General features: G+C 41.1%; 1 protein-coding gene across 1 annotated transcript in view; it reads left to right on the forward strand.

Moving 5' to 3' along the window:
• Window positions 1-16,939, forward strand: part of LOC309672680 (von Willebrand factor D and EGF domain-containing protein-like) — a 191,516-nt gene that overhangs the window by 66,307 nt on the left and 108,270 nt on the right. Inside the window, exons 7-10 of the mRNA XM_082484244.1 lie at window positions 1,389-1,606; window positions 4,412-4,485; window positions 11,399-11,669; window positions 14,978-15,156. Of these exons, the coding sequence (XP_082340370.1) occupies window positions 1,389-1,606; window positions 4,412-4,485; window positions 11,399-11,669; window positions 14,978-15,156 (742 nt within the window). The remainder of the gene's footprint in view (window positions 1-1,388; window positions 1,607-4,411; window positions 4,486-11,398; window positions 11,670-14,977; window positions 15,157-16,939) is intronic.

A 16,939-nucleotide genomic window follows, 5' to 3' on the forward strand; every position in this document is an offset into this window, starting at 1 on the left:
CAATATCATAATGAATGCCAAGGCACAGCAGAGCCACTGGAGTTCGGCTTCTGTTAAGTTTATCATTACTATTTTGACAAGATGATTTTCTTTGATTTTAAACTTTTGTTCTGGGTTGTGAGCACTGCTCATGGGGCTGTAATGGCAATAACTATTCCTCGTGGAAACCTCCAATTTAATTAAATCAAGAACCTTGAAAATGAGCCAGGACTTTTCTATGAGAAGTGAGGCAGCCTTTAAGGATTTGGTATGAGAAATAATATGCTATTAATATTTGTAGGTTTTTAGTTCAGTTCCTATAGAACTCTACATGGTTAATTTAAATTATATTTTATGAGTCTTTTCCATAAGGAATAAAACAGTGATTATTTGATCATGTTAGAAATACCATCTTAAAATACTTGAATACCATCTCCTATAAATTATTAATCAATTATAAAAATGAGGACATTTATATGACAATTTGATATTTTCATATTAGATTAATTCCATTTACACCATTTCTAGAAATTTGTTCTTTTCAGATGATCATTATTGGTCTGGGAGAGAAAGCAAAATACTCAGCACAAACAAAAGAAGTGGACACTACTAGTCTTGCACCTAGAAGAGGTCCCTTTAGGAGAGATATGATGTGCAGAGGCAGAGCTGAGTGACTTGGGTTGCCATTCCCGTATTGATTTTATCACCACCCATCACTTCCCTATCCATCACAGATACTTACATAGCCGGTACCACCATAGCTTATTACTTTCTCCGCCTTCTTTCAGTGAATGTGTCCTCACAATGCTTCTGTGAAAGACAGAAATAAAACTACCGTCATTTTACAGGTTGGAAAATAAAGTGCAATAACCTAGCTAAGCCAAAAATACAAATAGAAATCTGCTGCATTTTCCTTCCTGTCACGGATCTGAAGTTCACTATAAACTGACTCGAGAACCCTCCCTTTCCAGATCAAAAATTCTGTTTATTTTAAATTCAATAATTCCCAGCAGATACCTCCTTACCATAAAGCTAGTGAAAGATAAATGTTTTCCAGAAACACAGACTCATCTCTTTCTTTGTCACGAGAACTACTCGTCTTCATTCCCTGGGCATGGACCCATAAAGATAAGACTGTCATTCCAGAAATATTAGCACCTGTGGAAAGAAAAGCACCACTGAGTTTTAGTAAACTGTCTACTGCAGAGGGAAGGGGGAGAAAAAAGCACAGCAAAATGTGCGGAGGGATGCCAGATGACTGAGTCAGTCACAACTGTCTTCATGCAAACCCCATCTGGTTTCAAGGCATGTGTGTCCTGGAATGGGAAACATTTGTGTTGGATGGTAAACAGGGTATGGGCAACTGTTTGGATAACTCTTATCAGACTCGATGTTCGTGTTCATTTTAGATAGCCAGTTACTGGGGTCCCCAAACATCGCCCTTTCGGCATGCCGGGTGGACCTGCGGCGGGCGCCCTGCTCGGAAAGCCGCTGTGCAGCCGCTGCGCTGACAGTGACGGCCGTGACGGACTTTGCTCAGGATGGGGACCGCGTCAGCCGCATCCGAGCTGAGCCAGTCGGATGGAGGGATTTGCTTTGGAGGGCTTACACACCCCAGGATGTGAAGGTCGGGTCCTAAAATAACGCGGAAAATGTGTCAAATTTAAATGGGAGATTTCATACTGCGGAAAACAACGATAAACCTTAACCATATAAACATGTGGGGACTGCTGTCAGCAGAGTAAAGCAAAACAGCCTCTTTATATGCCGAGAAAATGAACATGTAACGCCTTATGCTTTAACATATTTAGGTTTGATTATTAGTCAGCACATCAGAAAAGTCAAATGCTGGATTATGGATGTAACCAGGCAAGCACGGGTATACTGGAAGAGGAGAGAGGGAGAACCCAGGTGAGGGAATGAGCACCTTTTCAAGAAGGAGGGAGAGGGAAAACTGAAGGCTTGGAGAACAGTTTCTGAAAAAGCAGAGGAAAAGCAGTGCCTCAGTAATGAGAAAGGGGGACCCGGACTCAGCAGCACTGTGTTCAGTTTGTGACTGTGACAGGAATCACCAGGACACCTCCGATGACACACGCGGCTGCTCCGTCCCTTCATTTATCCCTGTACAAAACGTCCAAAATAAAAATAATAAGAATCAATCAGGGAGGCAAGCCATGCTTTCCCTGCCTAGAAAGGAGTGTGGCGAGCAGGGACCAGCCCGCTCTCTGTGAAGTTGTTTCAGGGCCTCGGCTGGGAGGTTTGAGTGCCATAATCCCACCACCCGAGAGAATAAACCAGAACGCGGATTTGACTCAGCTAAATTTCTCAGAGCAGTGGCACATCCAAGCTGGTATATTTTAAGTAACCTAAAAAAAAAAAAAAAACAATAAAATCTATAAATTAACTGCCCTGATTTTTGTGGATTTGCTCATGAGAGAATGAGATTAAACTGGACCAAAAGAATTTTTGTCTTCAAAGGTAAAATGCCTGGCACGTGACTATATCCTTCCCTCTCCAGCATAGGCTTCCTTTAAACTTTTTAAGATTCTTAAATCAGACAGTGCAGCCAATTCCATGTAGTACACTCACATAGCCATATTTTTTCTTGAAGTTACAAATGCTTCCATTAAAATATGAAAAAGTAGCAAGAGTGAAATGGAATTAATCAATTTTAATAATAAATTCTATCTATCTCAGTTAAAACTTGATCTATGGATACATAATAGACATTACCTTCCCTCCCCGTCATTTCCCCATTGATGCTTTGCAGTTAATTAGAGGCGTTAATGTAAGACAGTTCCTGCAACATATCAAGGAAAAATCCATGTATTAAAATCCATATAATCTTTAGTCTTTCAGACTTGTTCAAATATTTTTGATTTATCTGAAAATTGAATGGAAATGGTGGGCAGAACATCCTGACACACTCAGGCACCCGATAAAGTGATTTTCTGCAGAAAACTAAGACTGCCCAACAACTAGGAGTTGCACTCTTTGCTGGTGTCGTGCAAGCAAAGAGCAGAGCCAAAAGGGCCATGAGGATTTATTTGTGCAAAGGTTTTACTTCGGAAGGTTTGCGACCATGGAGAAAATGGGAAAATTCTGAGACACTTCTTTATATCACACTGTATAAGCAAATGATACAATTGACCTCAGATCAGAACGCTGTTCTGAGAGGTGCTCAGTTTTTCTGTCCTCAAGACCACCGCTCTAATAAGTGTGGTACACCAGACACCAGTGGGTGTCTAAGCAATGTCTCTGTGAGGTGGTTAAGGGACATTTTGAAACACGGATGATGTATTGCCGCAGGTGAAGAATTTTGTCAGGGAGTGTGGTTCTGTCTTCACCCTCTTATTCATTTATTTAATTTCTCCACTGTTCCTAAAAGCTAAGTTCTGCTTTGTCACTAAAAGACCTCACAAAGATATAGCGGCCATTCTTCTTCCCCGCCCCGCGGATCGTGGCAGAACTAACTAGATTGCACCTCCGTATTTCTCATGGGCAAAGAGCGAGCAAAGAATTAACAGCCCTGGCCAAGAAACCAGCCTGGCAGGCTGGACACAGGAGAACGACGATTCTTCATCCCTCCCACCAGCATGTCTAGGAGCTCTTCATGTTGCAAATCTCTACACAACCCAGAGTTGCATTTCTGAGAACTGGACAGGAGAGTATGAAAAAACACCATCATGAGCAGACGTGGCCCAGCGGTGTCCCAGACTCAGGTACCGCAACTTCGAAGGGAGTTGCCCTACCTCTGGCTTTCACAGGCATATCTGCTCCTTGCAGGGCACCAGGACTCTCAGCCTGTGCTCATGCCAGCAAGAGATGATGCAGCTGAAGATCTATGTTGCCGTAGTAGTTCCTTTCCTTTTTTAATCACATGCCGAAAGCAGACAGCTCCAGCAGACCGATTTCAGCCCTCGTCATCGGTACCCAATCAAAACCTGAACATCAAATGTAAAAATCAGCCATTCGGATGCTGTATCAGGAAATTTAAGGTCAAATTAGGGGACAGGCAGTGACTACTACTAAAATATGCTAATGCTACTTAATTGCAGTGTATCTTATACCATACTTCAGGCATTAAAATTAGTACAATTTAATGAGTGCTGTACTCTCCTGATAATTTCAGTGGATGATCTACTTCTTAGCCAAAAAGTTTAATAAAAAAAGCTTTGCTTTTTACCAGATAAAGGAAGACAGTGCATTACGTCAGGTGGAATAGGAGCACTTTGAACTCCCTTATTGCATGTGATTAAACTCCGTTGTTTGAAAGCAAAGCCTATTTTGTACCCGTTCGCAATCATGTTTTAGAAGTCAGATTTTAGTTTGCACTTGACACGTGAATCCTGCCCCTAATGTTTTGTGAGGAACAGTAATGAAGAAAAACTGCTGTGTAGACTGTATTCATTACACATTTCATTTTAACTAGGTCACAGTTCGAGACCTCCCAACAGGGAACTGCTACTCTTTCACTGATCCACACATTATCACATTTGATGGATGGTGAGTATTCTACTTTGAAATAATTTGGCTCAATTACTGTAGTTTTCAGTTTCTGGATGTAGGATGCATTTGGTTTTACATTAGAGTATCAAAAGAGCGTTGTACTAGTTTGCTTATAGTGATTAATGTAGTACTTCAATAACATATATGGTTTCCTTCCAGCTGTTTATGTTCCTTTTAACAAAAGGACTAGAAATGGATTGATCTTGAAGCGGCAATGGGTTTGAGTCTGACTAATTTTTACACGGCAAAGGTCAGATTCCAAAATGTTCCTCAAACAGAACCATCATTATTGACTTTGAGAGGTTATCAACACCACGCGGCATTGTGTTAGCGACACCACGGTTCCACCCAAGTGAGCCATTACGTCCCTGCAGCAGCACAGCATGCGGGGACAGCCAAAATGTTCCTCAAACAGAACCATCATTATTGACTTTGAGAGGTTATCAACACCACGCGGCATCGTGTTAGCGACACCACAGTTCCACCCAAGTGAGCCATTACGTCCCTGCAGCAGCACGGCATGTGGGGACAGCCTCTGTCCTTCCCAGCAGTTTAGTAACACCCGATGCAAAGTGACTCTGCCCAAGGATGCTCTTGTATTCTTCTATCTGCTTCCAGAGCTGGTTTATACACAGCTGCATTTCTGCATGGAGCTGACGTCACATAATCACAACCAAAAAGCCATAAAGATGGCCATATTGTCTCAGATAAAAGAAGTCCAGAAATGATAAGTGGCAAATATCAGGGAAAGAGCGCAAAAATAAAGTTGTACATCCTCCTGCATTGTCCAGGTATCCTCCGATATTATCCAGCAATTGCTTAAAGACCTAGTGCACCAAAAGTGATACCTTTGTGTTTGGCAACCTGTACCGTACAGAAATTTTCTTCAGTTAGCTTCCCTAATCATTCCTAAATGTATTTACAACAGTTATTTAACATAACAGAAAGTTTTTAAAGTTTGCAGCTGGAACGTTTGATCCAAAGTTGCTAATATTTCAGATCACATTCCAGGTTTGCCGTTCTGCCATTAACCTCCTAATGACACAGATAATGACTTTAGGTGCACAGCATCCACACGGACTCGGCAGGCGTGATATTCTAATTTTGGTAGCCCAATGTCTCAATTTCAGTCCATCATGCTCTGGAGGTAACATCTGAAATGACATCAAAGCTGGAGAAATCTGTTGATGAAATCTGAGAAAGTAAGGTAGTGGCTCCATTAAAGGTTATACGTCTGCCCCAAATAAAGATTTCACCTAAACTGGGTAGCCTCAGCTGGAAGATTAACTTGGCACATCCAGGGCTTTCCAGTTTCCCTCCTGCTTTGCTGAATGGCGTCTACAACATGGTCAGGCACTTGTTTCATGCAAGTTTGGTTGCCCGATACGGAGAAGCTGTGGAAGAGCCACAAGACGTGCAAAGACATTCCCGTGGTATCTGAAATTATTTCAAATCTGAGATGTTAAATTAGATTAGAATATGATTTCAAAACTCTCTATACATTTATATTCTAAAATATTCCCTTCTGATTTAAGACTAAGAACAGACAGCTATCTGCCAGGTTCTTGTGTTTAGGAAGTCATAAATTACCGAAACGTGCTGAAAAGTGCCTCTTGGAATGGGAGAACACTCTCAACCACACAGCACATTTCTACATAGCTTCCATGGGAAAACTGGTTTAAAACAAAATAAAGCAATTTTGTTTGAACAACTCATTTTGCAACCCTGTATTGATAGCACACAGAAATGCTTCTAAGCCATTTATGACTATTTGAGCACAAGGAGTTTGGAAAAGCCCATCCTGTGGCACCCTGTCTCAGGGTCTCAGAGCCTTGAAATGGAAAAATCGCAGGATTAGCTTGGCCCCACAATAACGGCATGTTTCTTCCTTCTGGACAGATGTTCATAACTGCTCTGTCCAGTGTAGCTTTAAATGAGCCAAGTTGATGGGGCTTCTGCCATCTCAATAACTAAGTTATTTCACTAAGATAAATCACTTCTTGATACTCAGCCAAATTTCTTACCCATCATTTCACAGTCTCATTACTCCTACTTATATTCCCATTTATTATTGTAAATAATTTCTCTTTCAATTATTATAATGATTATGCCACCCTATTACACATCAGTTAAGCAACTTCTCTGTCTGCCTATCCAAAATAATGTTAACACATGACCAAATGATTTTAAAGCCCTGTATTTAAGGAGTGGGGAATGCAATTCCTGCTTCGGTCCCGATACAAACCTATCGCCTAAAGACAAAGGCTGACACAGAGGTACTGAACTGAAGCATTCTCCTTTGGTTGCGCACGGGTACGTGGTGGGAAATTGTGTTTGAAATGAGGTATGCGTTAGGTATTGTGAATAGAAGAATTGTACAAAAGCTTGTGGGATCAAGTAAGAAACCATATGAGCATCCCTCAATAATAAAAATGTATCAGAAAGAGACCGATCTGCAGATTGTAAACAGCAAAGCAAAGCAAGAGAGGAGAAAAAGCTAAGAGAAACTTCTCCTGCGGACTATGAAGCAATATGCTGAGAGGATGAGTGGAGCATCAGATCTTGGGCGTCAGGAGCTACGTTAACTGTAAATGGTCAGTAGACATAGGCTCAGGTAAGAACTTTATACAGGAAAGAAAAGAAGAATGCAAAATCAGTCCAGAGAACTGAAGGAAGTAGCAGCCCATACCCACCTCAACATGGCTACAAAGATGGCAGCAAACAAACCTTAAAAATGAAACTGCCAAAACTGATTCTGAGATCAACAGCAGAGCATCCATCAAACAATAGAACCTGAGGAAAACCATTTGTTCCACCATAAAGCTTGTAGGTCAGCTTACCATGAGACAGCAGATCAAAATGCTGTAGGCCGAGCTGCTGTGGATGAGTGGTCATCAGTTGTCTCTTTGGCAGCCCTCCTGCCCACTCGAGTCCTGGGGGTGGCTCGCTGAAGGACTGTCACATGAAAAGCGTGAAGATGGGAACCATTGCCAACTGCAAAAGAGTAGGAGTGTTTTCTACACAAATGGGAATGCACCCAAACATACTCCTGCCTTTCACAGAGTTGATCATCTTTTTGGACTTTCCCATCAGCAATGGCAAAGAGAAGGAAAAATGCATAGTGGAGAAAAGCAAGGATGAAAGCAGACACAAAAATAGAAATTGCAAGCTTTTTGATTTCCAACATTTAAATGAAAAGCAAAGCTCATCAAGATTTAACTTAATTTAAAAATATTGATTCCAATTATTTCTTTAGCAGATTTGTTGGAAAATGAAAAATTGCCTGAAAATCAAAAGACTGGAAGATATTTCTTTTTTGGTAGTAAAATTTTCCTACTGAAATGGTCACTTCCAATATACGGGTTGACTTGTAAGATTTGACAATAACGCTTCATTTTGTAACTCCTATAGTGATGTTTTCAATGAATTTTAATCTGACGTACTGAGCTCACATTACATCTGAGGTAGTTAGCTATTCATTAGATAACTGAAATACCTAACTCCCACTTCTAATGATAACAGTCCTCTTTGGTATGCCTCTTGCTAATATATTTCTGTAGAAATATTTATCTTGTAATCTTTTGATTCTTTTGACCAAAGGAAGTGACTGAAAATCAAAGAAGAATGTGTCATATTTTACAGTGTAAGCACAATCAATTTGTGTATATTGAAGCATAGATCTGAAATAGCGTTAATTATACCAGCTAAAATCCAGAGAGAGCACTTCCTTTTATAGCAAAGTACCTTCTAAATTAAACAAAAGTGAAAGCCTGGGAAAGCAAAAGTATAGCCCTCATTACTAGTTATGGCACATTATAAATATAAAAGCTTTTCATGCCATAAATTGTAGAATCTTAAATATGAAGTACTAGCTTAAAATTAAATATGCAGAAAAGCCTTTTAAGGCAAAATATAAAAAGGGAAATATTTCTTCATGTGTGAACTCTATATATCTTTCATATTATTTTGCATTTTAACTTAAAAAAATAATTTTGAGATTTCTCAAACAATTACACTAATATATCCATCAGTATTATGCCAGGGGCAACGGCAACATTTCCTGCACAATGACAAAATCCCTCAACTTGCACAGTTTCACACTTGTGGATGGTTTTAATGGCATTCATCATATTAGCCCACAACTAAGTCCTGGACATGAGTAGCCCTCCCAGAGGTGCTCTTCTTTTTGATGGTCTGTAGGAGTTTACACATCTCTAAGCGTCCAGTGACTGCTGAACGTAACCCAACAGCTTCGCTCCCTGAGAACAACACCACCAGTCCCTAGAGACAAGTGCTCTGAAACCAGAGGACATCCTCCAGCATCTCCCAGCACTTCCTAGGGTCACAACTAGCACAAAATAGTTCTTACTAGCAGGGAAAGAGGAAGCCCAGAAGGACATGTCAACAAAACAAATTATTTGGTGGTGAAACTCTGGTGGAAAAACCTCAGGAGCAGCCACAATAATAACTGAAGTGCAGCTTGGTAAATATTAAGTGTACTGTGTTAGTTAATATAAAGGTACCAGTAGTAAGTGTTTACATACGTTTATATTCTTTTCTGTCCCTGTGTTATCGTGATCCAACAGAAATTTTTCCTATAGCATCTCACTGTCATAACTAAAGGCTTAGGAGCATTTTATAATTCTTGGATTAAGTGCACAACTTGAGCCATGACTTCATGTTGCAACAAGAACTTGATGCACTCCTTGAAAAACAATCCAAGAACATGGATGGGGAAGGAGGGAACCACCTTCCACCCAGAACATCCATTGCTAGAGACTATTAGGGCAATGGGATGGGGAAGCGTACTGTGGAGGGCAATTTAGACACAAGCAGCGGTGCCCAGTTCACACAGAACACGCAGAGCTCCCTCATGCAAGAGCTCCAGAAACTCTACTTCATGCTTTTAGAGCCACAGGGCTGCAATTTGATTTCTCAAATGTTGTCCAAAGAATCGTTATCGCAATTACAGTTGTATAAACATCACAAAAGTTTACCTGACTACATTCAATTATCCGTTCAAGTAATTCAAAGGCAGCTGAACGCTCCAGTTTAGACACATTGCGGGTTTGTTGTGTGCTATGCAATCTATGCCATGACTTAATTGAAGGACTCTAAGTGACTTCCAGGAGAGTTGGACTGGGTCCGCTGTCAGTAGCTCCTATAGATGCAATGGTATTTATATGGATATGCTCATACAGTCTTATTTATCAGATACAGCTGATTAGTCTGGGTACAGCCACTCTGATGCTTTATTTTGCATCAGGCACTCTTTCCTTCCTTCATCACCTTTCCTTCTAAGCTCCGCCTGTTGCAGGAAACTGTAGAAGACGATTCTCATAAAATATCCTGTCTCCTCTGTCTTTCCTGTGAAGATGTCCAAATGGAGCTAGTACTTGATGTTAAAAGAGATTATCTGTTTTTTATGTTGTCCTTAGTTCTAATCAATCTTAGCAACAGCTTCTGCGCAGTGTACTTAGGATTTATGTACCTGATTAGAAAATAAGATGAGACAGAGCCATTCAAAATCTTATCGGTTTATGGCCAACTTCACTAAGTTTTTCAAGATGAAAGATAAAGTCAGATAAGTTTCCTAGCAGAGAAAAGCAGTTGGAGTTTAAATTCTTACTGTGTTTTAATCTTCATATCTTTCTATGGCTTTTATTCTGAAGAGGAATAAAATGCAGATATATACATGCTAAAAATTCTTGGTTCTTTAACCATTTGTTCCTCTGTATAGGCAACATCAGACTGAAAAAATATCGATGCTTGTATGACAGAGCTTAAAAATAATCCTTTTATTTAGTTGAGGTGGTTTATACCTTCCTTTTTACATTTTCTTTTTTCATTGTAGAAAAGAACAACGGTTGTTATTATTATAAGCTTATAGCTTAGTTTCTCTATAAAAATGGATTGATAAAAATCATGCTTAAAACTAAATTCAGTCCCTTCAAAGAAGGCAGAAGAAGCCATCACTTTTAAAGATGGCAGATGTTGGCTTGCGTGAAGGTAACTCCAGCAACATATATAAAGTATGCAGCTAGTGCTTGCTTTATTTTATACATCACGTTAAAATAAAATACAAAAGAATGAGACAAGCTTATGGAGCGAGAAAGCAAAAGACAAGCAGAGGAGGATCCTCTCGCAAGTCCCTGTTGTGGAAATCCAAGGGGCTGCAGCCAGGAGGAGTTTTACCTGGTTCACGCCGAGGGCAAACGCTGGCAAAGACATTCAAGTCATTCTGCTCGTGGTGTCACTTAGATGGAGGAAGGACTTTTTTTTACAGAGAAGAACTAAAGCCCCAAATTGTTCGACACACTGCAATGCGCCGACTGCCAACCCAGTTGGAGTGAAAGTTGTGCTTACAGTAAAGTTCTTGGGGAGGGGGAGGGGGGAACTAACTTCATTTTTACAGGTTTTCAGTAGAATCCCCGCTTTCCCCCATGAAGTATTCACCTAGCCACAGTCAGTCTTGTAAAAGTTGGTGATTAGTCACAGAAGAGGTGATTTGAGCACTGATTTTGCTTTGAAGAATATCACGCTGGAAAGCATCCGGTTAGAACCAAAACATATTTATTAAGGCCTGGAGGCAGGGATTTTTTCCCATTTGCTTTTTATCAAATGTTTATCCTTTTTATCCATGCCCGTTGCCATAGCAGCAGCTGGGAGACAGCTACCCGCTTTTCACATGAATTCTTATGCACTTCCAGCTAATAACTGCGACAGCATTCCCTTGCTTACGGTGCCGGGGAAACACTTCCCCACGTGTTGATTTTTCCCTCCTCCAAGGCCAGCCACCGCCTTGGCCTAATTAAGGAGCGCTGTTGTACAAGTACCAACAAACAACCATCACAGGTGGATGCTCAGGGTCTCTAAATCCTCTTTTTTTTGTTTGTTTGTTGCTGTTCAGGCGCTACAATAACTACAAAATCGGCACCTTCCTTTTGTGCCGGAGCGTGTCGCGGGCGTTCGAGGTGCACGTTCGGCAGTGGGACTGCGGAGGCCACCGCTCTGCCACCGCCTGCAACTGCGGCGTAGCTGCGCGAGAAGGGGGTGACACCGTGGTGCTGGACACCTGCAATGGCCATTTTCGGCAGAGCAGACCCCAGCTAGCCGTCAAAAGCACGGAGGCATCGCCACACGTCAAAATCCTAAAGTCCTACGGAGGGAGAAAAATAACAGTATGTGGATATTTGAGGACTCTTGTTGTTGTTGTTGTTCTTGAAAAATGAGAGTTTAATATTGCTGAATTATTAATGAAGTCGCTACAAAAATATCTATCTGAAGCCATAAGAGCGCCTGCAGCAAAACGTACCGAAAAACAAGATGCAGGGAAGAAGCTGGTTAAAGTGTTAGTTTAACAAAATGTAAAACAAAACTAAACAAATATGCCTGGAAATTTCTTGGAGACATAGCGGTGTGCCAATATTGTCACTTACTCTCCACAGTACAGCAATCCCCTCTCAGTTTGTTTATGCGAGCCACTACCCAATCACATCACATAAAGCAAATTTCTTTGCGGAGCTTACGATATAAATATTCAAGGAAAGATCGCAGGTAGCAGAATAACGTAGTTTTAGAGTGGAATAGTAAGGCAGTATGAGTCAGATCCAGATAGCCCCCAAAAGCTGTGAAAATGGGCTGCAAATGTGCAACATTTGGTATAATTTAAAGTATTTGCCTAGAAAATATATGGCCACAACATACTTTGTGTTAAGTATCACTTATCTGCACTAATCCGGTGAAATCACTGGAAGAATAAGAGCAGGCTGCACCAGGGGCTTTGGTGAGGAGAAGAGCCACAAATTACAGCCAAGAAGATAATTTTATCCTAGAGTTGTATAATCGAGATTTGTTGCCAGGAAATGTTTTGGGTGAGGACAGGTCCACAACAGAGCCAGAACGATGCAGGGAGTGCCTGTGCTTGGCTCTCCTCATGATCTCCCTTGGAATAGATCTTGGTAAGTTAGTAATTGAAAGTCTGTTAATTATAGAATAGAGGAAAAGCAGGAAGCAAGCTGTCATTTCATTTTGCAACTGAATGCAATATAATTACTGTTTTATGACTAGAATAATCTCAGCAAGGAATCCCTGTTCTCATTTACGCCTCGCGTAAGCCCCAGTGAAACAAATCAGGACACCCTCGGGACACGAACATGAGTCCTGCCCTCATCTGAACGGGAACCTGCAGGAGCTGTGCAGCAGTGAATATGGCCCCTGATCGGGCCGCCGTGCCGTACACGGTGCATCCCGATTTCCTCAGCAGTTGCCCATCACCAACCTTGGGCAGCATAGGAGCCGGCTCCCCCGCGCCTCCTGCGCCATTCAAAGCCGACGCTTTGAGTGGGGAGAAGTCATTCTCTTTTCCATGCAAGGTAGCAGCTTCCAGCAGCCAATCACTATATATCTCTGTAAACTGAGGTCTCAAAAAAAGCTTCTTCAAAGCCTCAACCACCAGCGTTACCTCCAGGTGGGTTACAGAAAACCTGGGCGGTTGTTAGGTCCTCTGTGCCAGATGGGGCGCCTTGCCCAGGGCAGCAGGAGAAGAAAGGGTTACAGCCCTCCGAATTCCTGAAATAAATCCACACCTGGAAATATTTATCCAGACAGCACAGGAGACTGAGGCAGCTCATGCAGTCCTGACTGCAAGGATTTTATACACAGCCTTGTAGGAAATGCTCCTCCCTGTAGTAAAGCATGTAATTAGAGGGCACGGGTTTACCTGAAGAAGGAAATTTAATCCTACCTGACCCCGTGTCACCTGCAGTTCTCCTGCTCTGCCTACTAAACAATTAAGAAAAAAATTAACTCCTTGGGCCATTTGAGCTTTCTGTTAGGGAAACTTTCTTTTTTTTTTTTTAAATTTATCTTGGGAAGTAAGACATACAACCAAGGTGGAGGTACAGCCAAGACCTTCTGATGTATTCAAATAACTGGTTTTATGTGTTGACTTCCATTATTTCAGTTTTAAACCGAAAGAGGGTAGATTTAGATTAGATAGTAGGACAAAATTATTGACCCTGAGGGTGCTGATCCCCTGGCCCAGGTTGCCCAGAGAAGCTGTGGCTGCCCCATCCCTGAGGGTGTTCAAGGCCAGGTTGGATGGGACTTGGAGCAACCTGGGCTGGGGGGAGGTGTTCCTGCCCATGGCAGGGGGGTCGAAACTAGATGATCTTTAAGGTCCCTTCCAACTCTAACCATTCTATGATTCAGTGATTCACCAAGGCCAATAATTTTTGAAAAAAGGATGCTCCAATTGGCCTGATGAAAACACAGAGGGCCTGTGTTCAAAACATAGTGTCCCTGGCTGTTATTGCAATCAGTGGCACTTTGCTGCTCCGATCAGTTGGACGAGGAGATCACTCATGGAGAGCTTCTCGAAAAGTATTCTCATGCCTGAAATGATGACTGTGAAACTAAAATGGGCAAGGTTATTATTTAGTGCAGCCAAAATGTAAACTCTGGATTCAGTACAGAAGTACAAATATAAGCTAGGTGGTTCTTCACAGATATGAATATATTTGGTGGGGCGGAATTTATAAGGGACAAAAAAATCCCCATTGAAAGAAAAGAAAGCAATGGACATTATTTGGCTGAATAAATTATACTCAGGCAGGGGTGACTTAAAAAAAAGAAAATAATTATTTTGAAATTATTGTAATGAGATGTTTCCAACTGTTGAATGTACTTTTTAAGATTAACTGAAAACATTTAATTTTGGATTAAAAAAAATTAAGGTTACTTATCAGGATAGAGTGCTCCTGCTCCCACTCCTGGCACAGGTCAGTTTCAAAATCATTTTCTTTTTACCTGTAAAAATAAAGGAAACAGAAAAAAAATATATTTAAGTTGAACAGATTTTTTCTTCTTTTTCTTTTTTTTTTTTTTTATTATTTGGTTGGAACACCAATCTGAAAAATACATTACCCACACAGTTACTTCTTTGTCTTAACCTCAAGATTTTTTTTCTTTTAAAGGTCAGTGTAAGCCTACCACAAGTTCTTTAATGAGAAAATTGCTTTATCCACTTTAAAACACAATCATTTTCTGGGTAATCTGGCCTTGGAAAATGAAACGATTTTTCAGAGAGAAGAAAGCTGTTTTTCAGACTTGGCAGTTTATCTAAAAGAAATGATTTCCCAGGCAAAGACACAAGGGTGGCCTTATTGTCATGGAAGTCGCTTCAAAAATTAGCTGGTAACTTACCAGTGGGAAAACTTCAATGGATGTAATTATTAATTTAGAAAGAAAGTACTTGTGCAGTTTTATATGTATGTAATGCTATCAGATATTAGTACCATAGAATGTGAAATCAAGCTAAATAATAGCACAAATAAATATTTATAGTGTATGTAAGTGATCTTGAATTACCCCCACCATCGCCAACGTCCTACTTTGACATTTTGGTTTATAGAAAGGGACATTTTTTATTGCATCAAAAGCTTGGTAACAGCTTCAATTCACTGATTTTTTTTTTTTGCCTCTTCAGATCCTGTTCCCTTCGGGAGCGTTTGTGCGAGCCGACGTGAGCGAGTGGGGAATGGGTTTGACGGTGAGGACACCGGGCAGCGACTTCAACGGCACCAGAGGTTTGTGTGGCCTCTTTGACGGGATCGGTCACAACGACCTGAGCAATATGCCCGAGGAAGACTTCATAGAGGAGTGGAGGTACAAAGCAAGAGAGGATCCCGGCCCGGGAGATGCTCCGTAGCACTGTTTCAAGGGGTGTTGATTGGTTTATTTCATTACATACTCCCCTCCTGACCTGAAAGAGAGATCGGCTTAATGTAGCCAGGGAAGTTTACATTCGCAAGTGATGTCATGTTAACAGCTGTGTTAAGATCCCACTCAGCTGTTAAAAAAAAATGCAGTTCTCACCCACACTAGAAAATGCAGATAACTGACAATAGGGATTAATTAAGGGTTTGGTATTTCCCTTGTTCTTTTATTCCCGAACACTAATTACAATGTGTGAGTATAGATTAAATGTTACATTTTGACAAAGTGTGGTAATATATGTACCATGCTAAAACTTAATATCTGCTCTATTAATGATGACAGTGAGCTCTAAAAACTTGCATTTTCTGAGACAGATGGTCTGGAACCAGGAGTATGGTGCTTTGACATATCTCTGTCCCTCTCCCTGTCCCTCTCCTTGTCCCCATCCCTCTCCTCATCCTTATCCTTATCCCTATCCTGATCCCACATTTTCATTCCTGTTGCTGAACTCTAAACGTGCCTAATAGGTGTCTCCAAAACCAAACTGGGTTTGGTTGACTGTGTAGTTTTGTTTGTGAAGTGTGTTTTGCAAATAAGGAAAAATAAGGTGAACCACCTTAACACACACCTTAACATACAACTTAATCTGTACATGGGAATTTAGCGCAATCCTACAGGAACAAGAAACTTTAGACCCATTGCATTTCAGGAAAAAAACAAACACCTCTACCATATTCTAGTTATAGTCAATGGGCCTAAAGAATTGCTATTTAATGGAAATTTTGATCTGTCATTACAAATGGCACCATTTCGAAGTCAACAGCCATTATTGCATCTCAGTAATGCAATAATTGGTCAGAACTTGATTCTGGGAGGCAAACGGGGAAACATTTTGGTGCAAGAATGACCAACTGCTGACTATCTGAAGAGGGGCTAACAAGATTCTTAGGAGGACCCGTTCAAAGCAAGTTGCCTGAAAGATCAGAAGCCAAAGCACAATAGATAGGAATTCACTTATAAAGCAGCGAGGAGTTTCCTAGCGCTCAGCACGTATGATGGAGGTACTTCAGGGAAGGCAGGGGAAGCTCCTGCTGAGTGAGAAGGGCAAGAGGGGTGATGAGTTTCACCTTGCAGGACTCCCAAGGATGGATGCTCAAGGACCTTCAGAACCTGGCTAAAAAAAACAAGACACTGGAAAGGGTAAGGCCACCTCCAGAGGAGACCGGAGGTGTCTCTGATCCACCCATGGAGAAATGGTGCAGTAAAACACAAAACCTGGAGGGTGATTTTTCTGCTGCTGTTTTTAATTGCATTTTAAATAACGCTGAAAGCATGTTAGGTTTTCTCCTGCACCTGACGCTAGTCTGAGCGCTCACCATCTGGCCGTCCCCCTCTTTCCCTGGCTCCCACCTCTCTCAAGCAGCCGCGGGGCTCTGCATGGCACAGATCTGTTTTAAATATCAGCTTTCTAATGCAACTTTTAAACAATAAGACAACATCAGAGCTTCCCAGCCCTTAACTAGCACATGAACAAGGAAGAGCTGAATTTTAGAACATGTATTTTAAGTAGGTAAAATACATTTTTCAAACCATTTTTCAAAGCTTTTGAGAAACCAGCAGCAATGTTATTAATTTTGAACTTTGCCTCTATAATAGCATACAACTCAGTTTGAAAAACTTGTGTTCAGCTCTTCCTTGATTATAATGGGCAGCTAAGAGGAATGATAGTCTA

Source organism: Vanellus vanellus, assembly GCF_965231255.1.
Source record: "Vanellus vanellus genome assembly, chromosome: 5".
Lineage (NCBI taxonomy): Eukaryota > Metazoa > Chordata > Aves > Charadriiformes > Charadriidae > Vanellus > Vanellus vanellus.